General features: G+C 31.4%; 3 protein-coding genes across 3 annotated transcripts; 2 read left to right on the top strand and 1 right to left on the bottom strand.

Annotated features, from left to right (window-relative positions):
• The first annotated feature begins 1,289 nt into the window (after positions 1 to 1,289).
• LOC114189595 (heat stress transcription factor B-3-like) lies at positions 1,290 to 4,637 on the top strand. Its single transcript, XM_028078205.1, has 2 exons — positions 1,290 to 1,684; positions 4,154 to 4,637. The coding sequence occupies exons 1-2, from the start codon at positions 1,448 to 1,450 to the stop codon at positions 4,550 to 4,552; spliced, it is 636 nt and encodes a 211-aa protein (XP_027934006.1). The 5' UTR covers positions 1,290 to 1,447; the 3' UTR covers positions 4,553 to 4,637.
• A 2,206-nt stretch (positions 4,638 to 6,843) lies between these two features.
• LOC114190650 (shikimate O-hydroxycinnamoyltransferase) lies at positions 6,844 to 8,451 on the top strand. Its single transcript, XM_028079611.1, has one exon. The coding sequence runs from the start codon at positions 6,998 to 7,000 to the stop codon at positions 8,357 to 8,359; it is 1,362 nt and encodes a 453-aa protein (XP_027935412.1). The 5' UTR covers positions 6,844 to 6,997; the 3' UTR covers positions 8,360 to 8,451.
• An 81-nt stretch (positions 8,452 to 8,532) lies between these two features.
• LOC114190649 (RRP12-like protein) lies at positions 8,533 to 21,709 on the bottom strand. The gene is made up of 18 exons (XM_028079610.1): positions 21,087 to 21,709; positions 20,122 to 20,668; positions 19,238 to 19,489; positions 16,730 to 16,821; positions 15,844 to 16,054; positions 15,172 to 15,353; positions 14,852 to 15,073; positions 14,340 to 14,509; positions 13,579 to 13,672; positions 13,395 to 13,463; positions 12,311 to 12,445; positions 11,432 to 11,503; positions 11,231 to 11,344; positions 10,836 to 10,997; positions 10,625 to 10,753; positions 10,412 to 10,513; positions 9,581 to 9,654; positions 8,533 to 9,494 (listed from the first exon to the last, which is right to left on the bottom strand). Exons 1-18 carry the CDS (start codon positions 21,570 to 21,572, stop codon positions 9,164 to 9,166), a joined length of 3,444 nt encoding a protein of 1,147 aa, XP_027935411.1. The 5' UTR covers positions 21,573 to 21,709; the 3' UTR covers positions 8,533 to 9,163.
• Positions 21,710 to 26,398: the final 4,689 nt, after the last annotated feature.

Raw genomic sequence — 26,398 nt, 5'->3', positions numbered from 1 at the left:
AATGATAAAATGTGTAATTAAATCAAAATATTTTTATCTATTGGTTGATATATAATAGTAATTTTTATGAGTATCCTTCATAATATTGTATAAAATCTAATTTTAAATCATTTCTAACTCTTTGCCACGAAAAGAAATGAACGATTTATTTTGAAAATCCGATATCCATTAGGAATAAAGTGAAACTATAATATACAAGTGTGGAGTAAAATCATTATTTTACAAGTTAAACATAAAATCATTTACTCATATTATATAACTCATTTACTCATATTATATATATGAGAATCATTAGGAGTTTATTTTAATCATGTTCCTAATTTCAGTCGATAAGTTTATTGTTCAATGTGAGAAAATGTGTTATAAATCTTATATTAACTATAAATAAAGCCGGTCAAATTATAACATATATAAATGAAATGTTATTCTCATCTTACAAATGTTGAGTTAAATCTAAACTCACTAAAAATTTAATACTTGGAGATCTCATATATTTTAGAAGTTGAGGTCAAAGATTATTTGTAAACTTTTTTCCTTTCTAAAATCAAAACACTCTTTAAAGATAACACGGGGAAAAGAACATGAACTTTTTAAAGTTAATAATATATATCTTGAAAATGATAATTAACCTTAAAAAATAATATTTTTACAAGTTAAATATATTTTTAATCCCCCTGAATTTTGATGTGAAATTAAAATTTGTTTCTTTTCCAACTTTTGATAATTTTTGTTCTAAAACTTTAAATTAAATGAATATAGTCATTTTAATTCAACGTCATTAATTCATTTTACATGTTAAATGATTTTTTAGATCGACATTTAAGTTGTTTACACTAATTAATACATTATAACTTAAATATCAATCTGAAACATTATTTAACAAAAAAAAAGACTAAAGACTAATATTTGATTAAAAAAATTATATTCATTATTTTTTAAGTTTGAAAACAAAAATATATAAAAATTCAAAACATGGAAGAATTTTAATTTTGCAAAAGACTATAAATGTATTTAATTTTTTTGGCATTTATAATGTCAATTATTGGTATATTGTGGGTATGCTATAATTAACAATTTTTTATAAATTAAACTATGTTCTACTAAATACGCCATCTTCCCAATGAAGAATATAATTATAATAATAATAAGCAATACCTTATTTGCAAAATGTAATGAACACAAAATAGTTATTTATGATATGAGAATAATAAAGAGTTAATAGATTTGGTGAAAGGAGGGATTATATTAAGTGGACATAGGCTTAGCGAACACCTTTCGTTTCAACCATTTGTTGATGCAGAGAGAAAGAAGAAGAAGAAGAAGAAGGTCTTGCATTTCTGATGAACTGTGGAGTGGTGTTGGGTTTCTATTGCTGGGATTGGGAGTTCATAACTGCTCTTCTTCTCTTCTGATCACAAATTAATCTCTTCTCAAATCATTCTCAACAATGGACGAAGAAAGTAAGAAAGGGTTGTTGGAGAGTGTGAGAAAATTCTCAACACCACCGTTTTTGTTGAAGACATACATGTTGGTTGAGGATCCTGCCACCAATGATGTTGTGTCGTGGAATGATGATGGAACAACGTTTGTGGTGTTGCAACCTGCAGAGTTCGCTCGTGATCTTCTTCCAACTCTCTTCAACCATTGCAACTTCTCTAGCTTTGTTCGCCAGCTCAATACTTACGTACGTATCTTAATTCTCGATCGGACAACGATATTTTGACTACTAAATTTTGACAACTTTCTCTTACAACATGAGATGTCATCTTTTAAGTGGTTCTAAACTATTGAGAATGAGAAAAAAAAAGTAAAAAACTACTTAGTAAATAACGTCTAAGGTTGTAAGAGAAAATTGTCAAAATTTAGTAGTCAAAAAATATTTTTTATCTAAATATATCCGTACATCATAAATATTAGCAACATGCACACACTTTTAACACAATGAATGATTGTGTAGTTTATTCTTTCATTAACACTACTAAATAATATACATCACTTTCTCAATAAATGCATTAATTACTAGACTGGTATAAAGTAATTAGTTGGAAAGAAGAAAAATAAAATACTGTATTAAAACTCCAAACATCACTCAGTTATTGAATTTTTTTTCCAATGGCTGAGATTTCAGATTTTATAGAGGGAGAGTATATATAGTTTACTATTTTGGTTGAATTTTATAAATCTTGGTAGCTTCTAATATATTTGAATCAATCATAAAATGTGTATTTTGAGTTTTTTTTTTGTTGTATGATTAAAACTGTAATTATATTGGAACGAGTGAAGTATTATTATATTAACAAAATTTTAAGTAAATTTATAAGATTATTAGGGGGAAAGAAGATAGGTAGAAGAAGATTAAATTTTAGAAAAAAGAGAAGAATGAGTTGGATAAAAGCGAAAGGAACGTAGGTATGGATGGTTGGTGAGTAAGTTGACCACTGTAGAAGCTTTTAGCGAATAAAGAAATGAAGATAATTTTATTTGTTTCATTGAGTTCTTGATGATAGAAACATATTAACTGAACTTGTTTGACCTAATTAGGATTAAGTTTAGTATCTTAATTAAAATATTGTTGGATCGAAAGGACCACTGAAAAAATTCTTCATAAAATACTACTAGTCTACGTAGTCCTTTTGACTAATTATTGTTTTATCTTATAAATTTTATAAATTTTAAATATTATTATTAGTATTATTATTTTAATTTCATTATTCTATAACACATGTTTCATTTTAAGTATTTTACTTTGATTTAATTAAAATGACTTTAAGTTGTTTCACACTCTCGTTCAAGTATGGATATGTATGATAATATTGTTAAATAAAAGTTATATTTATAATTGCTTTTAACTAATTAACAAACTCGTTATATTTAAAATGTATAAAAATAAATTCTTTTATTTTAAACCAGCATTAATTTAGAAATAGAAGAGATTAATGTAATGTAACAATTGATGACCTTTACTAATCAACACCTTACTTAGTTACTTATACCTACCATCTGAGTTATGGTAGGTGGCCTCTAGATTTATATAACCAAAAATGACATAATCAAATGATTTCACATTATATTATATCTCCTTACATTATATCTCCACCTTAGATAACAAAAACTAATATATTAATATTACATATTTTGTCATAAAAATATTATATCTCTTTCTTAGATAATATTGACTCAATAAACTAAATAGTTAAGTATTGTATGCATTAGGGATTAACAATATGATACATTGTAGATAATTCATTTTACAGCTAGTGATAGCTAACCTTCATGGTATAAATTGATACATTTATTATATTATACACAGGAGGAATGTATTAATATATTGAACTTAAGAGTGTTATCCTAAGAAAATAAGTGTTATATATATTATAAATTTTAACCTAATCATGCCAATGATATACTTATACTAAAATATAAAAGTGGTAAAATATTATAAACCAATTTATAAAAGTTTATTTTTAAATGATTGTTCTTGAGTTTCTTGAATCATTGGTCGATGATGAAATCATATACAAATGTGTAATGTAGTATATTTGATGTTTGAGATAACTAATTTGTTTATGTAAGATGTACGAGATTAAAACTTTGTAAATACGAGTGATATAATCAAGATAAAATAATATATATGTAAAACATGACTTTCCTTTAGTAGTAAATTTTGTAAGATTAAATTAATATCAAATAAAAATTTGGAATTAAATATGTTTTTATCCTTTAACTTTAAGTGAAATTTGGAATTAGTCCCTCTTCGAAATTTTGGACCAATTTAGTTATTCATCTATCCAAATACATGGATTTAGTCTTTTTAACCAAATTTTATTAAGTTTATTTGACATTTCAAACGTGTTTAATAATAGTATTTGATTTAACATTAATGTTTCAAACAATATAAATAACTTCAATACAATCCTGAAATGCGTTTGAAACATCAAATGAATTTAACAAAATTTGGTTAAAAAGACTAAATCCACACATTTATAAATACGAATGACTAAATTAGTTCAAAGTTTCGAGGAAGGACTAATTCAAAATTTCATCGAAAGTTAATGAACCAAAAATATATTTAACTTTTTTTTAGTTTAATCTCATCTTACTTTTGAAAAATGTTTTTGTCGAGAATTGTAAACCTTAAATCATCCATATTTAGGGTTTTCGTAAGGTTACTACAAGCAGATGGGAATTTTGCAACGAGCGATTCAGAAAGGGTGAGAAAGAACTGCTATGCGAGATTAGACGTAAAAAATCATGGGTGAGGAAGAGACAACATAACTCACATGAAGATGAGAGGTCATTTTCTTCAAATTATGCAGTTCTGATGGATGAAAACAAGCGATTGAAGAAGGAGAATGTGGTGTTGCACTCAGAGCTCACAACCATGAAGAGAAAGTGCAAGGACTTGTTCGATTTGGTCACCAAATATTCGTGTGCAAAGGATCAGAAAACAATGTTGTGTCAGGTTCAAGAAGAAAGAGAGATTAAAAAGAAGAACAAAATAGCTGATATCAGCGAAAACACAAACATTTTTCTATCTCCTATGATTATTTAGATTTATGATGATATTTTCTGCTTAATTATGCAGTTAGCAAGTAAGTCAATGTGTTATAAAGAAAAAACACATATTTATAATCTCATAGCAGAGTGAGATATTTGTGTGAAGAAGAAAGCTTAAATAGGCAAAACTTCATATATCTAGAGAAAACTGTAACACATATCAATTATGATATGTTTGTGTATAATATAGACACATATGTATAATATTTCTTAATTTCTTAATTACATCATAATTTAAAAAATATTCTTAAACTCAAATATATGCTGTACATCGCTTCAACACAATTTGATTATTATTAAAGAGACTAAATTGATAATCATTTTTAACTGAAAAATTTTGCAAATTTATTTTTATTATGTGATTTATACAAATTTTAATTTTCAGATGAGATTTTTGTCATGTTAATTACAGAGGATAGTAAAGTTGTTATTTCTTATATTTTGGACATGAATCGTACGGTCTTTTCTAGTTGCACCTCATAACTTCTATCTACACTCCTATATAAATTTTAAAATGGCAGTCTTATTATTATTTGTAAAAGTGACTTTCAAATTGTCCCTTCTAGTAATATTGTAGAAAGTCTTTTAGGATATGTTTACGTGTGAAGATTAATATGGGAAAGAGGGAGAAGATGAATTTGAGTAGATTAGTGGGTGAAGTTGGGTGAAGTTTATGTTATTCTTTTTAAGAGATTTAATGGTGAAAGTGAATGAATTTAGAAATATAGTTTGTAAAAATTTGTGAATAATTTGACAGATATGACAAATTAAAAATTAAGTTTAGTTGATAGAAAAACAAAATTAACAAATTACTGTTGATGTTGAAAGTAATCTAAAATTATATTTAGATGAGTTATATTTATTTTATAAAAAATATTTTAATAAATAAATTAAAAAGTATATATTTTAATAAAAAATAATAAAATTACAATATATTTACTTCTTCACATTTTATTTTGATGAACAATTTATAAATTTCGGGTGTTAGTTATTGTTGTAAGTGTAATTTTAAGGCATATTTATACATTATTATCAAGATTATGCAAAACGATATTAGTCAATTAAGAAGAGGAAAAAATGAATCGAGGACATCATGGTAATCTTTCTTAACTCATCTCACATGAGAAGAGATGCGAAAATAAGGGAATTTTTTGTTCTTTCCTTTTCTCTCTCTCAAATTTCTAGAAATAAACACAACATTTGGGTGTATTCTTTTTTAAGGATGAATTTGAGGAAAAGTAATTCGATGAATTTGAAGAAATTCAAAGGTAAAGTTTGTGTTATTTATTTTAAGGGATTGGAAGTGAAAGTGAAGATATTTGAAGTTAAAATTAATAAAAGATTTGATTGATGTGATAAAATAAAAATATATTTTAATAAATTAAAATGTAAGATTAATATTTTATCTCTATAATTAAAATTAATATATATTATAATACAAATTATACAATCCGAAATGTAATCTACATTATGAATTGTCTTCCAAATTATATTACAGATTGTATAATCTAATATGTAAATTTACGCTATGTGTATTCCAAATTTTATAACAGTTAGTTAAACTAAGTCTATTAGAATTTGATACACATATAGTCTTCATACATGATGAACTATATGATAGAAAGTAAGGTTGGAATGAAGTAAACCTAAAAAGGCATGTTTGGGAATGAAAAGGAAAAGAGAAAGTTATATCTAAGAAATTGGAATGGTTGGGGGAAAGTGGTGAAAAGCATGTTTGTGAATATGAATGTTTGTGAAGTGACAAGCACTAGGTGGTGGTGGTGCAATGTGGAGTACTTTGAAATGAGCTTCCCTAAACACATGGAAAACTAACGGTGTCTAAGATCAAGAACGTGCCCACACAAACCTTCAATTTCCTTATTTGACTCCAATCTCAGCTTTTCATGACATAACAAACATCACCCTTCTCCACTATCACTTCATCTGTACACAACTATTTTTATTAAATAATCACTACAACTAAGTATAACTTGATTTGGTTCTGTTGTAATTTACACATAAAATCTGCATCAAACTATTTGATTAATAAAAAATTGTTAAATATTTTTTTCTTCAAAAATTGTTGAACACTTTAACTGGTGTCTAACAACAGAAAGAAAAAATAACTGTCATCAGAAGATTAACTAAAGAATGCATGCAAATGTAGCACTTTCACAATTATGTTGCCTACCAAACTTGACCAAAGATTGAGTTTTGGTGGAAATAAGCACCAAAACTCATGATATCAGCTCTTAATAATGAGACATGGTAATGGTATCACTTCCATTCCATAATGTGTGATGAGAAAGCACTGAAACATTGATGTCAATATCCACCAACTTTCACTGTAAACAATGCTATATAAATGCTATATACATAGTTTCATTATTTCAAATCCATTTTGAGAAAATATCAGAGAAACACTATCCTCCTCCGAAAAATGTCAGACTTTCTCAAAAACATTGCTGCCCCAGAAAATTTTCTAGTTAAGGTGAGTAAGAAAAGTGTTGTGAAAGCACTCAATCCTCCAGAAGAACCATTTTCAATCACTCTCTCAAATCTTGACCTGCTTTCAGGTCGTTTTCCTGTTACATACTTGTATTTCTACCGCAAACCTGAATCAGATAACTTCAAGGCTTTTGTTGATGCTCTTAAAAGCTCTCTAGCACAGATACTTGATCACTACTATCCCTTTGCTGGCCAAATTGTTCAGAATCCCAAAACTAGTGAGCCTGAGATCATATGTGACAACAATGGTGCTCTAATCATTGAAGCACACACAAATACGCCATTAAAGAGTGTAGATTTTTATGATCTCAATGGAACTCTTCAAGATAAGGTAGTCTCGGTTGAACCAGATTTCCCCACGCAAATTCAGGTGACTGAATATTCATGTGGAGGTGTGTCTATAGCCTTTACTTTTGATCATGCATTAGGTGATGCCACTTCCTTTGGAAAGTTCATTGCTTCCTGGTGTGAAATGGCTCAAAAGAAACCACTCTCGTGCATACCAGACCATAGCAGACACCTTCGTGCACGTTCTTCTCCCAAATATCAACCATCCTTGGATCAAAATTTTATGAGGTGCACCATGGAAGAGATACAGAACATGCCAATGAACCATATCTCACTGAAACGCCTTTATCATATCAAAGCATCAAGCATCAACATGCTGCAGAAACTTGCTTCTGGGAATGGAGTCAAGAAAACAAAGATTGAAGCTTTCTCTGCTTATGTATGGAAGGTAATGATTGGTAGCATTGATCAAAGGCTTCATGAAAAGTGCAAGATGGGTTGGTTGGTGGATGGAAGAGAAAGGATGGGAAGAGGTGAGAATTTGATGTCAAATTACATTGGTAATGTGCTGTCTGTGGCATTCGGGGAGGCAAGTATTCAAGAATTGAAGGAAGGTTCTATATCAGACATTGCTAACACAGTGCATGAGGCAATTTCAGAGGTAAACAATGAGGCTCATTTCTTGGACTTGATTGATTGGATTGAGTGCCATAGGCCTGGTTTGATGCTAGCAAAGGCAGTGTTGGGTGAAGAAGTACCAACCCTAGTGGTGTCCTCAGGACACAGGTTTCCAGTGACTGAGGTTGACTTTGGATTTGGGAACCCCTTGCTAGGGACAGTGTACACTAGCATTCCTAGGGTAGGAGTTGGTTACATGAACCAAAGGTTAAGTGCCAAGGGTGATGGTTCATGGACTGTGTCTGCCATTTTGTGGCCACAACTCGAAGAAGCATTGCATAATGACCCAATTTTCCACCCCGTGTCTGTTTCTCATCTTGAACTTTAGTGCAGTACAATGCTTTTATCTTCTTTATGGTTCGGTATCAGTGTTTGTCTGTCTGTTTTTTTTTTCTTTTCTTTAGGAAGTATTCTAATGAATAATGCTTATCTTGATCTTTAGTTGTCAATAAAGTTGTGTAGCAAGAACACCAGCATGTCATATAAGATACTGTTGACATCTAACAAATTTTTACACATACTTTACAATTATTATTTTACTCTACAATTCCTCTTCTTCACAAATACAAAAGTTAACTTTTTAATAACCAAAATACTCCTTTAAAAAAAGTTGTAAATTGGTGCATGTAGTGTCAAAATATTTTTCCTACCGATAATGAATGTGTGCTGTGTTCAGTACGACTCTTGCATTATGTTTGATTGACTACTTTCCAAGTATATGGAAAATAGTGCAAAGATATGTCAAGGTATCCTTCGTTAAGACATACAATATCTAGTAAGAAACCACCTTGGGAAAAATCCTTCCGATGGAAACACGTAGCCATTTACATAATCAACCACGACCATACATTTAACACAGCAGTTTCCCTCATCAATAACTTAACTTCTCCAGCAACAAAATGCATGCAGCAAGCAGAACTTCATTTTCTCAACCAGTAGATTCCAGCATGTCATCCGAAGAAAGTGACAAGTTCCTCTCTATAGTGGTTGTTCAAAAATTCTGCATTTAATGATTCACTTGTCATCTCCCAATATGCAGTTACATGTATAAAATCGCATTGTCAACCCTACACAATCAGGGAGATATGACATCTAAGAAGTGTTTCACCAGCTTCAATATACGACTCATCTATTAATTTCTTTGGAATTTTCCTTTTAGCTTGTGTGACTTAGAAGGTCGTGTAGGCACCTTAGGAGCTGCTTTATTTTTTTCAGTACTGGACATCTTCACGTTTCTCTTCCCACCACCACCAATGAAACTTTTGTTCCCACTTTTCTTGCCTTTTCTACTTTCTTCTGGCCTACTTCTCTTGGGTAAACTTAATCCATCATTACTGGTAGATTTAAATGGTTCTTTATGCCAAGGCTTGGCTGTCTCAAATTTGTTGTCTCTCTTTCTTTTGTTGTTCTTTATTGAATCTTTATCTGAGGTAGCTGCTCTTACAGGCTTCCTCCACTCTGGCCTAAAGAGGGTGAGAAAAAGAGGACTCTAAATCAGCTTCGAAGAAACAAAAACTCAACTCATTTTTTCAGAAGCAACTAAATATACCTCTTCGTAGAAGAATCTTGAGGGATATTTTCTGAATCTTTAGTGCCTGCTTCACTTGATTTACCATGCCGGTTCTGCAAGTCAATAGACACCACAATAGAAACTTTTATCAAACCTGTACAATCAGTAAGAAGTACACCATCTACAGATATTACAAGTTTTAAATAAATGATTCATCCACCCAAAGCAAGAAAAAGGAGAAAAGAATTTCCCACCAACCAACGAATGATTCATCAAAGTTTTATTGTGAATATTCTTTTAGCCACGGAGTTTACCTAATTGATGTTGACTTTAAAAATTCTGATGGAAGGACAATACAAATATCAATAACAAAAATCTAAGGCATAAATACAATGTCCCAGATGACAAAGAAAATAGATGAAAATAAAACTAACGGCAATGAAGAACCTTAAACGTGCTTTTAGCTTTCATAATGAGCAGAGATTTAATCTCTTTGTTTCTATTCTTCGTACATATTTTAATTTAACAATTTCTCGAACTAATTTAATTTAAAAACAAAGAAATTTAACGATTAATCCACCAATTTAACAAAAATCACTCTAATAAGAGTTGATGTATCCCACAAAACAGTAGGGAAAAATAAGAACCAAAAGGAGAGCAGGTATAATCTTTGCTAAATAAGAACTGAAATTTGCTTGCATTTTTATCCTTTAAAGCACAAGCCTAATTATTCAAAAGCCAAATCTTGAAATGAATTTTTAAGCTACTATTTGCTGACCTTCATGGATTTGCATACAATGCTGTATGTAACATATAGCTACAGAAGTACCAATACAATCATAATCTTTTAATCAATACTAAAAACAGTACCTCTAGAACATTCTTGAGAAAAAACTTGTATTTCTCCGGGGTAACCAGTTTGACAGCGGCAGAACCACACTTCCGTAATAATATTTCAAATATAACAGTGACCTGCAGAAAATAAAAACACATTATTCCTACGGATCTGTAAAGTATACACATCTAATTTAGCACACACCAGCATGTTTTAGACCAGAGCTAAACATTAGATATTGTTCATACCTTTGATCTAAAATGATGTCTTGAGACAGACGACCAGGGAAGGATTTCAGTAATAACATCTGACAGAATATTCTGCAGCTCCCTTGCTTGTAAGGTAGATACCATCACTTTAACAAAGCCCAAGACAGCCTATTACAGATGTAAAATTAAACAACAATAACAGCAAGATTTTCAAACTCAAAATACGATCGTAAAAAAGTATAACACTCACTTTTATGATTTCCACATCTTTGGTTTGCAGCAGAGATAAGAGAGAGGGGACAAGGCCAGAAACAGATATTAAAAGACTTGTATCCTGGTATACCAATACAGAAAGTGCAGACACTGCTCCACTTTTTATATGGGGAGATGATCCAGAAAGATATCCCATTATCTGTATATTGAGTATATATATAAGAGTATAAGTCACTGACATGTTTCTATCTCACACTGGACACAGCATTGGATGCATGATTCTTGGCTTATAGAAAAAACATAAAATATGTATGATAAACGTAGGAAGTTCAATACTTAATACAGTGATATGATATCCCACAAGCATATTTAGGAGCAGCCTACTTAGTGATCCTCTGAGTAAAACAAAATTGAAATCATGCATGGACTTACCATGCTAACTAGTTTGTGATATGGTTCAATAGAACCAACATATAATGAGTCTCTCAGGGTAGAACTTATATTTAAGAGCAAATCATATGCTTCTTTCCTGGTTTCATCCTTGCCCTAAACAGAACCATTGAACATAAATCAGTACTAAATCTAAGCCAAAGATCTTCAAGAATAAGTATGGCAAGTATTGCATATACTTACATCCTTTAATGTGAGAATAATTTCATTGAGAATAAGAAAAACCTTCGAGTTCTCCTCTTCTTCTAAATTAGCCTGCAGAATACACACGCATATATATAAAAAAGAAAATGACCACTCAATAATGTACAATATTACGACTGGATATAAATAATATGCCCCTTCCCATCCTCCTTCAAAGACCAAAGAGCAAGAAATACAAAACCCAGCAAGAAAACATGTCTAATATGCTAGAACTTTTGACAGGCTCTTCACAGAATACTAAAAGGAAAAAACCATGCATATATCTAACAAAAGTGCCAATGTACATTTGCTAAACCAGCCTCACTGTAATTTCAACAATCAAAGGAAAAGAAATAGAAACAAAAATTTATTTAGAAACATAATCATACAAACTTATAGTAAGAATGTTTGTAACAACTTAAATTCTGAAAACCTATGGCGTACAAGTGTTTCTGGAAACCAGCACAGCAATTTCAATGCTGCAAGTTGGTTGCCGGTTAATTTTATTTAAAAAGTTTATGGCACTCAAAAAAATTAATTGGCATTTAAAATTACTTTAATAAAAAATATAAAAAATGTAGATGTACATTAGTACAATGATCAAGACATCAAGTTAAATCTTGATTGTGAAGCTATAATGAATTAGAACCAAAATAGACAAATCAGGCTAGCTATCCCGTTTTGGTGAGTTTAAATACAGCATCAATTGAAAATGACACATGGACTAAACAATTAAGGAGTTGGATGCTAAAATAGATTTCTGCAACATAGTCGCCAAAAAATTTATAGAACCATGTCCTACATATCTAAGATGTGCAGATCAAATAAATTTTAGATAAGAATGAAACATTATCATAACTCATAACTGAGAATTCTGACCTTCATTGCATGTATCATTAGCAGGTGAAAACAAGAATATCGACTTCTAAGAGATGCAATTGCAGTTGGAGGTTTTAATCCATGTAATAAATCAATTAGCTCAACGTATCGAGCAGAAGAGAAGCATTGATTCTCCTGCATCATTCAGCAACAATACTGAGATAGACAGATAGAGTTGAAAGAGAGAAAAACATATGCAAGATATGATGAACCTAGAACTGCAAAAACAGGTTGAATCCCAGCCCACCATGGGTTTCCGTCATGATGTGTTGGAAGGCTCATCAATGCAACACCTTGTGGCAGCCCATTAAGAAAACCAATCAAGATAAAAAAATGGGCCAGTAGCCCATTACCATAAAAATAGAGGGATCAATTGCTGAGTAAAGGAAGGAAGAAAACCTCGCCTCTCCAAAATGAAAAGAAACCCTGTCATTGTCCGCAACCATCACCAAATATTTGCATTTCTCATCACACTCACTGCGTGTAACCACCATCACAAAGCACCATAATCATCCTCTTTCTTCCTCTTTCCTCCTTCCTTTACTCTAACAATTAATTTTTTCTCCTTTGTAGGCTACGAACCACATTTTTAATTTGGTTTCCCTTTGTATTACTCAACTTGCGGAGCAAAGTGTTTCCTTAATGGTTTGGGCTACCACAAGATATTTTACTTTGGTAGGTAGCCCAGCAAGTCGGTTCAGTTATCACAGGTTCAGCCTAATGAGTCAGGTTCTAAGTAAACCAAGTGAATTTTTTTATATACCTAAAATGTTCCTAATTTTTAAGTACGTCCAGAGCCAACTGTGATGGGCCTTGTTGGCCAATGGAATTCAGTCCGAGTTTGACATCTATACTCATTTAATATATAGACTCAAAGCAATAAATACAACATTCACTTGGAACATAATTAAAAAACAAAAATATAAATCATAAAATAGAAAAAATAAATCCTAACAGCACCTAGGGTACACTACAACAGTATAGATATATAAAAAAGATATCAAATATTTCTCAGATTTTCTAACACAGATAGATAGTCAGATAACAAGACTACGAGGGAGAAAATGAAACAGAAAAATCTCACACAAATCCAGACTTCCAAAATTTTGCTCATTGTGTTGTATGCTTCCTGATGAACACTTTCATCACTTTCCTGTAAAACCAAAAGCATACATGAAATTATTTTACAAAATAATATAGTTAGTCAAAAGAATTAAAAAAAAAGACGTAATATCAATTAAAAGTATTCTTCAAACATTGAAAAATACCTGAAATGAATGTATAGTTAAATTATAAATTATCTCAATAAGATTATCCTTTGCTCCTTCAACGAGGCAAGATACCATTTCCAATATCAGACACCTGAAGAACACAATGACTTTGTTTTGGTATTAATTATAATAAAAAGAAATTGACAGGAAGTAGCAGGTTATCAGGGCTATGGTTTAGATATTATTAATTTCAAATTTGGAAACATCATTTTATTGCTCAAGAAGATGTTGTGTAAAAGCTTAGCCATTCAGATAATATGTATGAAGGTTGGCTTCTGAACAAGATTAACAACTGAATAAACAATTTTCAATTAATTTTGTCCACCTAAAAAAAACAAATGTTATAACTATCAGGCACCAACACTCTAAAACTTCAACCAGTTGGTAGTAAGCACACGAATGATTTATCAAATCTCTTAACATGTTTCACCCCGCAAGTCTTTCAGAATGAAACACAGACAATCTACCAACCTTTTATTTATCATAAATGTAAGTTTTAGAAGAATGCAGAAGTTAAGGATTAAACTCTTGACAACTTGGCTAAGTTGGCAATATACCACATAAGAATGAATTGTTAAATTTAAATTGTTCAGTGTAAGCGCGTGAATGGTTTTATTTTACTACATAATTTAGCTATATACAGCCAAAATTAGATGAAAAATAGAGTCTTTAGATTGATATTTCCCACCAATCACTCAATTATTTTGCTAACAGACATCAACACTGACAAATACTCCTGTGTAAATTAATCACTGTACCTCTGAGAGCATCCCTTCAAGTCACTTTGATCACTGTCTACCTCTCCGGGACTTGACAATACTTTAGCTTCACCTTCACAATCTACAAGTTGAAACCTCTTAAGCACAGACAGAAGAAGCTCTTTGATTACAGAAGAATCAGTGACAGACGCTAGGCACCCAATTGCTCCCTGAAAAAGAAAGGAAACAATTATTCCAAATTACTTAAACATTATCAAAACGTCAATATAAAGTAAATAATGACCAAGGTCAGAAAGCAGTTGACAACTACGTGTAAACAATTCATCAACCAGCATCCTAAGGGCAAGGAAAGCAAGAGGCAACATTAAAAGCCAATAATGTTAAGCCTAGAAATTCTTCAAATTATTTGAATGGCCCAAGTAGAATATAAGACCATTACACCACAATAGCAGAAATAAATAATTCATGCATTTTCTACAACAAAATAGAACATAAGAAAAAGGTATTATTCTATTCGGGAGAATGAGTAACACAAGTGATAAATGCAGAACCTTTAAAGATAAGCGTGCTTCAGGAAGAGAACTGATAAATAAATCTGATAAAACATACAGCAACTGATTTGAACAAGACGCCAATGACTTTATGTTTTTGGTAGCAGTTTTCTTTGAATAAGTAGGTTGCATATTGAACTCTGACAAAAAATCATATTCACCAAGGCAATCTTCCATACTCTTTTTGGGGCTAAGTGCAGCTTTGTTCTCATTTACAAGAATCTGCACAATATTCATAACCATTTTAGAAGGAAAAACAACTGAAAAAAAAATATATAACAAAATTTACAAGGGTCTCTACTAGTTTGTGGAAGTGTTACCTGCAATGTCTTGGAAACATTTTGATGCATGGAAGGATCCTTCTTAAGAAAAGTAACAAGGACATCAGAGAGACGGGTAAAATTTTGGTAAGTATCAGTTGCATGACGACAAAAGCCAGGCAGCAGTCCCAAAAGGTCATGAGCACAAGCCATCATTTCCTGACTAATCTCTGACTTTCCGACTGAAAGAAATAGGAAAAAATTTGCTCACCAATTTGAACAAATAAGCGATTATTGTAAAACTGGGATTGTGCCGACAGCAGAAAAAGGGGGAAATATTTGAGAACAAAAGAACATACAGTGCTTTTCTCTAATTGCTTTTCTACATCATCAGAATATTGCAAATTATATAATTGCTACAAATTAGTTTCCTTTTCCTATTATTGTTTATATAAACAAAATGGACAAGTAATTATCTTGCACTATTTACAAACAATTATTTTGAGAAGCTTCTCTGCTTTGAAAGTAATAGAAATTCGGACAAGCTTTATCGATCTCTAAGCCAAAAAAGTAAAGAAAAAGGGAACGGGAACCACGTTCAAAGCAATGCAAGTGGCAATGACAAAGGGGATAACCACAAGAAAAAAAAAAAAAAAAACTGAAGTTTCCTCCACCTTAAAAGAAAAGAAAAAAAAATGAAGAACGCCTCAAAGCACATGACATAAAATCTACCTTTTCGACTAGCCTTCTTAAAGGACTTGGCAAGAGGCATGATACGCTCCATGTAGTATGCAAGTGATGCACCACTAACATAGCGCTTCAAGATTGGTACTAGCCAAATATTTGAATAAGTATAGCTGTGTTCATCAAGGGATACAGGAACAAGTGAAAGAAATCTCTCTATACCCATAGCATAAACAGCAGACCCAATGCATTTCTGAAGCTGCATAAAAATGAAAAGCAGATGAATCAGCATTCAGTATAAATTGTACCAGAACAGAAATAACAGTAATGGAAAAGTACTAGTAGTAAGTTGTAATTAATGTTTTCGAGAATAAAGATGATCACTAAATAAGCAAATAGACGATGGAGGTTCAACTAGGTTGAGCTGTGGATGACCTGCCATTCGGAACTGTTACTCAAGTATAGTATGCAGGAGATAAATAAAAAGTTAATCATAAACAGAATAAACTAAACAAGTATGCATGAAATAATTCAAATAGCACGAAATTTATTAACATGCCTGCATTTTTTTATCTTTAGGCTAAATAAGGAAAAAACAAGGGTGACATTTATATGATAAACTAATAAAAACTAATTCATTCAATATTATTCCGTTGACTGTGTGAACAAACAAAAATATTTAATACATCAAAATACACATTGTTACGCTGAAAATTAATAAATAAATAAACAACTATCCTCAGAACGTGTTCCAGTAAGGTTCCACAATGCCGATCTAAAAGCAAATAGACAGTAAACTAACCCAGAAATTTTGAAATGAGTGAAAAATAACAGATGACGAATCATAAGATGACACGTTTAAGATGCAGAAATCTATCTATAAAAAAATTATATAAATGTGGGAGCTGCTACAGAATCTTTCATGGGTACTTACATGCTCATTGTGAACCTTGCCTCCGGAAATTTGAACCATCAAGTCAGCAAGCTTAAGCACAATGTTCCTCATCAACACCAACGAGAATTCTCCTTTAACCAAAAATAAAAATACAAGTCAGAAGATATGGAAAACATGTAGTTTTACAACTCTATATCTTTTAAAGAAGAAATGTTATTATTGATAAAGAAACAAGTGTGATAACAAATAATAAGACATTATCTCCCCACAAAATAAATTTAAAAATAAACAAGCAGCCTTGTAAATGGGTTATATCCATGTCAGGACTTAAGCATACGAGAAGAGTTCAACCCAGTCCATTATGTTGGAGAACTTTAAGAGCACAACATCGAATCGATTACATTATCCTTCTTGTGGGATTCCTTTAGTTTAACATAATATCTGAAGCCTTTTCAAAACCATATTAGTAGGTCAACTCACTGTTCTGGTGGTCTACGGTGAGGTTTCTGACAGCCTTTGTTTGCTCTGCGAGCATAGGGTTAGGATTACACCAAGCGTATCCACACAACTGTACAAACTCCGACTCGAACCACCCATCAATGTGAGGATGTGCATCATCTACCCTGCAGTTCGCAACACCAGTCGGCACATGGCAGAGCTTGCAGCAACACCTCATCGCTGCCCCACCCATACCCCAAGTTGCCTCCTCCATATGACCCTACCCCTGTGGTGGTAGCTCCATCATAGTTTGATTGGTGGTTCAATTTATTTTTTTCTCACAGGTTATTTTATTATTTTCCATATTTATAGAAAAAAATGTCTTCCAACACTTAATCAACATCCATAACAGGTTCACCCATCTTTCCCAACCATATTGTTAGTATTAAGATGTAGGGGTCTAACTATTCAACTTAGGATTTCAAAATTGGGTTATGATTAAGTGGGTTGGGCTACAAAGCTCGTCTCACTATAGTTGTTAGAATTTATTCCTAAAAAACGTGAATAATGGATGAAGATTAATGCTCAACTATGTAGTGTTATTAAATCCACTATTAACACATCACCAAAACCTATTTTTTGTCCCCATGAGACATTTGGATAACTTCGAAGTGAGGCCCATATACCAATGGCAGACAACAATTGTACAGTGTGTGTTGAGATCTCTTGACACTTCTTGCAACACAAAGATATAAGGGCCCTATGTCTGCTTAGCTTGGGTGGCTTCATGTTGCCTAACATGAGCACATATGTTATGACTTTGGGGTTGTATGGCTTGCCACAAAGATGTTAGTTTGCTTATATTATATGTGACAACCATATTGGGATGCAGGCCATGTGCATTTTAGAATCTGTCCACTAGCATCCCATATGCACCTTACATGTGACAACTAGGCAGCACTACACACTGCCTCTAATGTTATCTTTCATGAGAAAACCAAACATACTGAGGTAGATGATCATTCAGGAGACAATTTGGAGCCTGGAAACATCACCACTAGATTTGTCAACTCTGGTGAATAGTTGGCTGACAATACTCAACAAGTCTCCAAGGACTGATCATGTTTGCAGCAAGCTGAGCAAATGACTTATATGTTATAACTATAGAAATAAGATACAAATCCTTTATAATCAGCAAAATCTAGATTATACATGTATAATTATGAATATTTTTATTTATTCCCATACCATACATTTATTATTAAAGGATATCAAGTATCCTTTATTTGTTTTCTCAGTATAAATAAAGCGCCCATGTTGTCTAAAATACACACGGTTTCAGCTCAGTGTCTCTCTTTCATATTGTTTAACATACCCTTATTCAGTTTGCACCTTAATTCAACCTATAGGTAACCCTCTTCGTACCTAAACTCTCATGAAAACACCAATTGTTAGGTCGTAAGCACAAGAGAAGAGCTCAACTCTTCTAATTCAAAACACAAAAGTGTGACCACAAGCATGAACCTATACCATAACATCTATAAAGGGAAAGTAATGCAACCAACATTAATCAACTAAAACACAGCACCCTTGTTCCATATGTTAGAAATGGACTTTAAGCCTAACTCAACTCCACAAAACCGGCTTGTAAGATGAGGTTGCACCTCATTTATATACTATGAAATTGCCTTATCTCTAGTCGATATGGAACTTCCAACACACCCTCTCCCGCCGAGATATATACATCTCGTGCATGGGACTAGAAATTAATAACGGGTGGAACAGAATGACCAAAAAATCTCGCTAGGATTATATGATAGGCTTTTTAAACAATGGTTCTGATACCATGTTAGAAGTGGACTTTAAATTTAACTCAACCTCACAAAACCAGCTTGTAAGCATACACAAAAAACTGGAATACATATAATATAACACCTCATTTTTTTATAAACATTAATCACTAATGGTGGCAATATACAAACAAACTGAGGGGTTCTAGCTCAGTTGGCAGAGCAATATGTGGAAGTTGTTATAGACCTCCTTAAATGAAATTCAATTGAATAATTCTTATATACATTAAACTAATATAATGAAAAGAGTATTCCATACCAAGCTCAAGAAATAAAACAGATATGGCTGACAAAACGTGCTCATTTGGAATTCCATCAGCAGAAGAAAGGGCATCCTCAAAAACCGCACATGTTGATTTTATTGCATCTGCTTTAACACATTCCAGACTACCATCATGAAATGTTTGATCTGTACCCATTAACACGCTTATGGGACTAATATGATGCTTGAGCACATCCTTCAAAATACTTGAAGCTTGTGATGCAGTGTTTCCCTCAAAAGTTAGAAGACCTGAGTTCAACATTGGTATGGTAGCTTCACTCAGAAAAAAAAAAAATACCATAGAAAAGGGAACATACAAGGAGTTAACAGCAGTATCAATAAAATTAATTAAGTATTTAGCAACACAAATCCCCCAAACCATTAATTCAATAAAACCACTAATGAAATGACAAATAACCTTCAAATGCAGCATGGAAGATATAAAAACGAGAAATTAAGGTGTTAAGGAAAATACAGCTTTCAAAACAACATTCCCACAGTGACATAATTAATCTATATCATTTTATCATCATAAGTAATAAAATCTTTGGAAATAGATTAGATTCAAACTGCATAATTTTAAATTTGAAGAAACAACTTGCCATAAAAATTCCTTAGCAGAAATTCATGGTGAAAAACAGCATAGTATTGCTGTGTGGCTGCATGAAAAATGTTTTATATGGGAATTATTGATAGATTTTGATTTCTAAATCACTAATTAATTACGTAATGATAAGATCAATTGTAACTTAATACAGCATACTTTTCAATAAAAAAAAACAGAAGCTAGTGCTCAGCATGTAACCAGATGAAGCAAAATAATCCGAAAATTACTATAACAAATATTCTACTATTGATTAACATGGATGAACCATACATACCAATCACAGATCTACAAACTGGAGGGAGATTCTTGATCCACAAGCTTATTTGTCCATTATAAAGTAAGTCCATTGCAACTCTTAATAATTTTGATGCCAAAATCACAGTATCCAAAGGGTTCTTATCCCTCAAAGATACAAATGAAGTAAGAGAAACTACAATGTCCTCTGTCTCTAGCACTATATTTTTTATCCTCACAGCTTCAAAAATAGCTTCAATAGTTTTAAGAGCATGCCTTGCAAGTTCCGGAGACATAAAACTAAATAATTTATGCACTTCTGAAAGAACTTTCAGAATGATTTTCGTAGATAGATACGGAGCAATGAGATTAATTAAATTCATAAGATGAAGGACCTCCAGGTGTTCATTTTTCAAAACCTTATCTTCTGTACATTCATCAGAAGTCCTCAAAGCATTTAACTTCAGTGTCAAAGCACTGCAACTTTTCAGCTCTGACAAAACCAACTTGCTAGCTTCCTTGGTAACCGTGGAGGATTTGATAGACTTGAAAACCTTCTCCATAGCTTCTTGAGCACATCTGCGTACCTAAAACAAGCAAACAAACGACAAAACAATTTAAACAGAAAATGCCCATAATCTCAGAGTGGTAAAATGATTAATTGCCATCAACCAATGTCCCGAAATCAAAGGACATAACCAGTGCTGATTGCATTGCATAGTAAAAGCATCACAATGCAAGGCATAAACTACCATCGAATGAATCTACTGCAACTTAAAACATTGAACATAGATTATCCATAAAAAAACAAATACTGTAATCACAAAATTTGGAAATGATACGAGTGCAGGGACCAATGTCTGCAAAGTTGGAAGGCCATAAATTAATAAATGCACACTACAAGCTCAAAATACTATCATCAAAGGAATCTACCCATAATTGTGTGTTTCTGTGTGTGTGTATATAATATTAAGCATGAAAGCATATAGCTCAATGGACTCTAACCTTGGGGCGCTTGCAAATGGAGAACTTGAGCAATGCTTCAAAGCCCAATTTCATTCCGTCCCAATCCTCCAAATCACAAAACCCAATCAAAACCCCCAAGCACTTCACCATGGCCCTCACGCACGCAGCGCCCAACTCCTCACCCTCCCGGGCCAGAACCGCGACGAGGATCTCCGAAGCTTCGTGCGACTTCGACGCCGCGATGCCGCCAGGCGGCACCAGGGGGAGGGCGATGGCCATGAATGACACCACGGCGGAGAGAGCGACAGGGTCCAGCGCCTCCGCGGCATCGAGGGCGGAGATGGCGGCGGCGAAGTATGCTGGCGGCGTGAGGGGAAGAGACTCAGCAGCGATGTTGGAGCGCAGGGCGGCGGCGGTGGCAAGGAGGTGGCGGTGCTGCGGCGCGGCAGAGTTGGCGTAGCGGTCCATGAGCTGCTGGCAGAGGTCCGAACCGTCCTTGAATGGCTCCGTGTGTTCTTCTTCCATTGAATTTGAAGGCTCGAACTTCGGCTCAGAGCTTGCTTCGGAGGATGTTGTTCCGTCGTGGGTGGGTGTAGAAGGAAACAAGGCGCAGAAACGAAGGGTTTATGCGTTTTTAAGGGTTTGAAGGGTTTATGTTTTTCAAAAACGTCGAAAAGAACAAACAAATCAATAATGTTTAAACCTATTTTTATTGCTTCATGTTTTATTTTTGTTCCATAAAAGAAATATTTTTCATTTCTATAAAATAAAAAATTATATTTTTAGTTTCTTATAAGACGAGGGTTTTGCCTTTTATTTTCATCTTCATACTTCAAAATTTGAAATCAATCATTTGGAAAGTTTTGACATACTCATTTTAAAATAGATAATTTTGAAAATTTTAGAAGTTTCAAAGGTTGACACTATTAATGTGTGGCCTTATTTTAGAAGTATATCTCCATTTTTCATCAACACATGAACACTTGAGATATATTATATACAAATAATAATTTTGATTGTTAAAGTATAAAAGATTACGAAAAAAAAGTACATTAAAAAATCAAAAACCATTTATTTCAATTAATAATTAAGGATAAAATTAGAAAATAAAAAATAAACAGAAAAAGAGAAATTCTCTTCTTCGTATATTGTTATAAATATAAAATGAGTTGTATCTTTTAATTCATAATCTTTTGAAATAATTTGGTTAGATTTTTATTTTTTAAATTTGGTTGAGTTTAATTCTTCTTTTGGAAGTAATATTATTAGTATATGGAAAAAATATACTTAATTATTCTTTTAGTTTTAAAATAGATATTAAATTTTCTTAAGTTTTTAATAAAATAATAACAATATTTTATATCATATATATTTATTTTATTTATTATTTTAATAAAATAACAATTACATTCTTCTAATATTTTAAAAAGACACACGTATGCTTTTATGTTTTTGATAAAATAATACTCGTCTCTTTCATATGTTTGATAGAGTGTCACTTACTTTCTACTGTTTTATTTAAAATGAAAATATTAAATAAAATTTAGTTAAAAATTAAATTTTTAAAAAAGTATACAAATTAAAAAATGGTTAATAAATAAAAATTGAATGATTTGACAATGAAAAAATTTCATCCCTTCTAAGATTTTAGCAATAATATTTATATTTTTTATTTTAAAAATAAACATTTGGATATTCTATATAATTGACAAAATAATACTGATATTCTTTATTTTATTTATATTTATAGTTATATTGCTTAACAACATGTATACACATATATTAAAATCATATATAATGGTAAGTTAATAAATTTTATTATATTTTGGATATAATTTTTTTTATATTATAAGACAGTTTATTGGCTGCAATGTAATCTTTCATATAGTTAATATATAATAACAAAATAGTTTTATCTTGTATAATATATAATATATATATATATATATATATATATATATATATTGATATGTTGTTATAAATAGAATAATTATTGTAAATGTTATTCATTGAAAACATAAGAAAGATTAACACTATTTTATTGGAACTCTTTTAAAAGTAGTAATAACATGTGATTAATATTTTATAAAAATATTAAAAAAGATTAAACATGCACTACAAGAAAAATCATTATTATCGACGGTCAAAATCTGTCGGTAATGGCCAAAATTCGTCGTTAAATTAACATTACCGACGGATCATCGACGGTCAAAAATTCGTCAGTAAAATGCTTGTCTGTAAAATTTTACCGACGGAAATCATGTTCCGTCGGTAATTACCGACGGAAAAATCTGTCGGTAAAATTCGTCGGTAATTACCGACGGAAAATATCCGTCGGTAATTACCGACCTAAATATCCGTCGGTAATTACCAAAAATCCGTCGGTAAATTAATTACACCATTCATCTTCTTCCTCCTCCCTCTTTCAATTTTTTTTTCGTTTTTTTTTCGTGGTCGCCGTCAATGTCGCCGCCGTCGTCGCCGTCAATGTCGCCGTCGCCATCGCCGTCGCCACTGGCACCATCGTCGCCGCCACCGTCGCCGCCGCCGCCATTGTCATCTTCTTCCTCTTTCTTCTTCTTCTTCTCCTTCTTCTCCTTCATCTTCTCCTTCTTCCTCTTCTTCTTCTCCTTCTTCCTCTCTTCTTCTTCTCCTTTTTTTATTCTCCTTCTTCTTCTCTTTCTCCTTCTTTTTCTTCTTCTTCTTCTCTTCTTCTTCTTCTTCTCCTTCTTTTTCTTCTTTTCTTCTTCTCCTCGTCTTCTTATAAGGTGAGATTTGACGGGAAAATTCCCGCTTCTTTTACCGACGGATAAATCCGTCGGTAATTCAAATTAGGACAACAAATTTCCCGCTTCTTTTACCGACGGATTTTTTCGTCGATAAATCCGTCGGTAATTCAAATTTGGGCGGAAAATTTCCCGCTTCTTTTACCGACGGAAAAATTCGTCGATAAATTTGTGGTAAAAAAAATTGAATTATCGACGGATTTTACCGACAGATTTTTCTGTCGGTAAATGAAATTTTTTTTACCGACGGATTTTTCCGTCGGTAATTAAAATTTGAGAATTCGTCGGTAAAATCCGTCGGTAATTCAAATTTACCGACAGAAATATATCTGTCGGTAAAATTCCGTCGGTAATTTTAATTTTTTTTGTAGTGATGTGATTGTTATTTATTAAAAACTTAAAAAGATGGATATTTATTTTAAAATTATTAGTGTAATTTCTGTAATATTTCACATTGTAAGACAGCTACAAAATAAAATATGTAGAAACTTTAAATAAGTAAAATAACACTAATATATTATTAATGCTTGTTTCTATTTCATTATTGTAAGATATGATCAAATAATAAGTCTCCTTCCTAAAGTGGAATTTGCATTTATCCTATTTTAACATTATATTATTCACGTGACGTGTCAATGATTCTCATTTTTCCAATTCATTTGCAATAATATTTTTTTACACTATTTTTCCTGTATTATTAATTTTATTTTTCTTGTTTATATATATATTTATTTATTTATTTTACTATTTCACTTGTTAAGAAACATAATACTTAAATCTCGCTCTACACATATAATATTTGGAGATAAAGAAAATATAGTCAACCAATTATAGATTTTTCTGTCCTCCATAACATAAAAATGATTAATGTGTTTTTTCTATAACATTTTATAATCCATTTGAACATATTATATAAGACAATTTATATTATACAATTCAAAACTAACAAACATATATTTTAAATTACATAATATAAATGTAATTTAAAACTATATTTTCGATTACCTATAAAACTACACATTCTTATTTTGAATTTCTCAATTCAAAACATTGTTTTGAATTATATAATATAGAATTATATGTTAGCTTGTATATATGTGTTTTGAATTACATAATTTAAATGGCTAAATATATTTTTAGTCTTTATATTTTGATTCAAAATTATAATTTGTCTTTATTCCAAATTTTCATAAATTTTTTTCTCTAAATTTTTAAAATTAAGGCTTATAATCATTTTAATTTAACAATGTTGAATTTCTCAAGCTGGTTAAACAATGTTTTAAGCTCACATTTGAATTTGAACATGTCGTAAACAACTCAAATGTCATGCTGAAATGTGTTTGACATGTTAACAAATTGTAACACAAATGTGTTAGGATAACTATATTTATTTATTTTTTGAGTTTGGGGATTAAAATGTATTGAAGTTTGAGACAAAGACAAATTTTAATATTACATCAAAATATATTTAAGCCTAATTTAAATTAACATTTTAGATTATTTCATTTAAAATCATATCATAAAGTATGTAATGGTGATTTCGATTACAAATTTTAAGTCTATACAAATGCATATTTTGGTTTTACAAATATGTTATAGAACAAATTATTTATATTATCGGTACTGTACAAGTCCAAATGATGGTTTGACCCATGTTTGGGTTAGTTAAATACTCCATAATAAATACTCTTTAACATTCCAAATTAATAGAACTATCTACTGTTTTGAAGTATTGCATTTGTGATATTAAGTGAAACTACACAACAAAAATTTTGATTATATAACAATATTCCTCCAAATTACTTAAATCTTCCAAAATACAATCTGAATTCATAAAAAACATGAGGAATTATTTATATTATAAAACAACATATATGAATAATATATAACCCAACATATATATAAAATTATTTTAATAAAAACTCTAAATTTTCGAGACATAACTACTTCAAAATAAACTTATTTTAGTGTGAAAAAACAGAAATCAATTATTTAATTTTATAATAATTTCCTATTTTTTCTATTTATAAAATTTTTATATTACTAAATGTGCAACTTTAATGGTGATAACACTCAAATTCTTATATTATATTTAGATGGTGGTTTTGCCATATTGGTTCTTATGGAACATGGAAGGGATATGAAGTGACCGTTGGAAGTGTCTCTGTGAAGGATAGTGTCCCTCAAAGCTTAGGGTGTTAGAGGATGAATGGTTTAAAAGAGTGTAAGGTTGGATATATATGAGAAGTGGTCCTAAACACTATTGTTCAACACATCACAAAATAGGGTAGTGTTCAAGGACCACACAATAACCTTTTTAATTCTACCAACTATTTTCTTTTATAAAGACTGCATTTTGGATCATTGCTATTTTTTCTCTCCAATTCTTAATAAAGAAAATGTTTTCATTAATATTTTCAATCCTAAACATCTGAGGTAAATTTTGTCAGGCCATTGAATTAAAAAGTAAAGAAAATCATCTCATCACTCAGATTTAATGAAATATAGTTTTAGTTTCTAAACACTAAGTTTAGGAGATTATTAACAAGGGTTTTTAAATCTCAT

The sequence above is a fragment of the Vigna unguiculata genome, chromosome 7 (assembly GCF_004118075.2).
Source record: "Vigna unguiculata cultivar IT97K-499-35 chromosome 7, ASM411807v1, whole genome shotgun sequence".
In the NCBI taxonomy this organism is placed as follows: Eukaryota; Viridiplantae; Streptophyta; class Magnoliopsida; order Fabales; family Fabaceae; genus Vigna; species Vigna unguiculata.
Note: the sequence above shows the minus strand (reverse complement) of the source record. Positions and strands in the feature narration are given on the sequence as shown.

Coding starts and splice junctions, on each gene's coding strand:
- LOC114189595 (XM_028078205.1), top strand. CDS start 1,448: ATGGACGAAGAAAGTAAGAAAGGGTTGTTGGAGAGTGTGAGAAAATTC. Junction 1,685..4,153: donor TTCGCCAGCTCAATACTTAC/GTACGTATCTTA, acceptor ATCCATATTTAG/GGTTTTCGTAAGGTTACTAC.
- LOC114190650 (XM_028079611.1), top strand. CDS start 6,998: ATGTCAGACTTTCTCAAAAACATTGCTGCCCCAGAAAATTTTCTAGTT.
- LOC114190649 (XM_028079610.1), bottom strand. CDS start 21,572: ATGGAAGAAGAACACACGGAGCCATTCAAGGACGGTTCGGACCTCTGC. Junction 13,464..13,578: donor TAACTATACATTCATTTCAG/GTATTTTTCAAT, acceptor TTGGTTTTACAG/GAAAGTGATGAAAGTGTTCA. Junction 11,345..11,431: donor TTATTCTCACATTAAAGGAT/GTAAGTATATGC, acceptor GGTTCTGTTTAG/GGCAAGGATGAAACCAGGAA.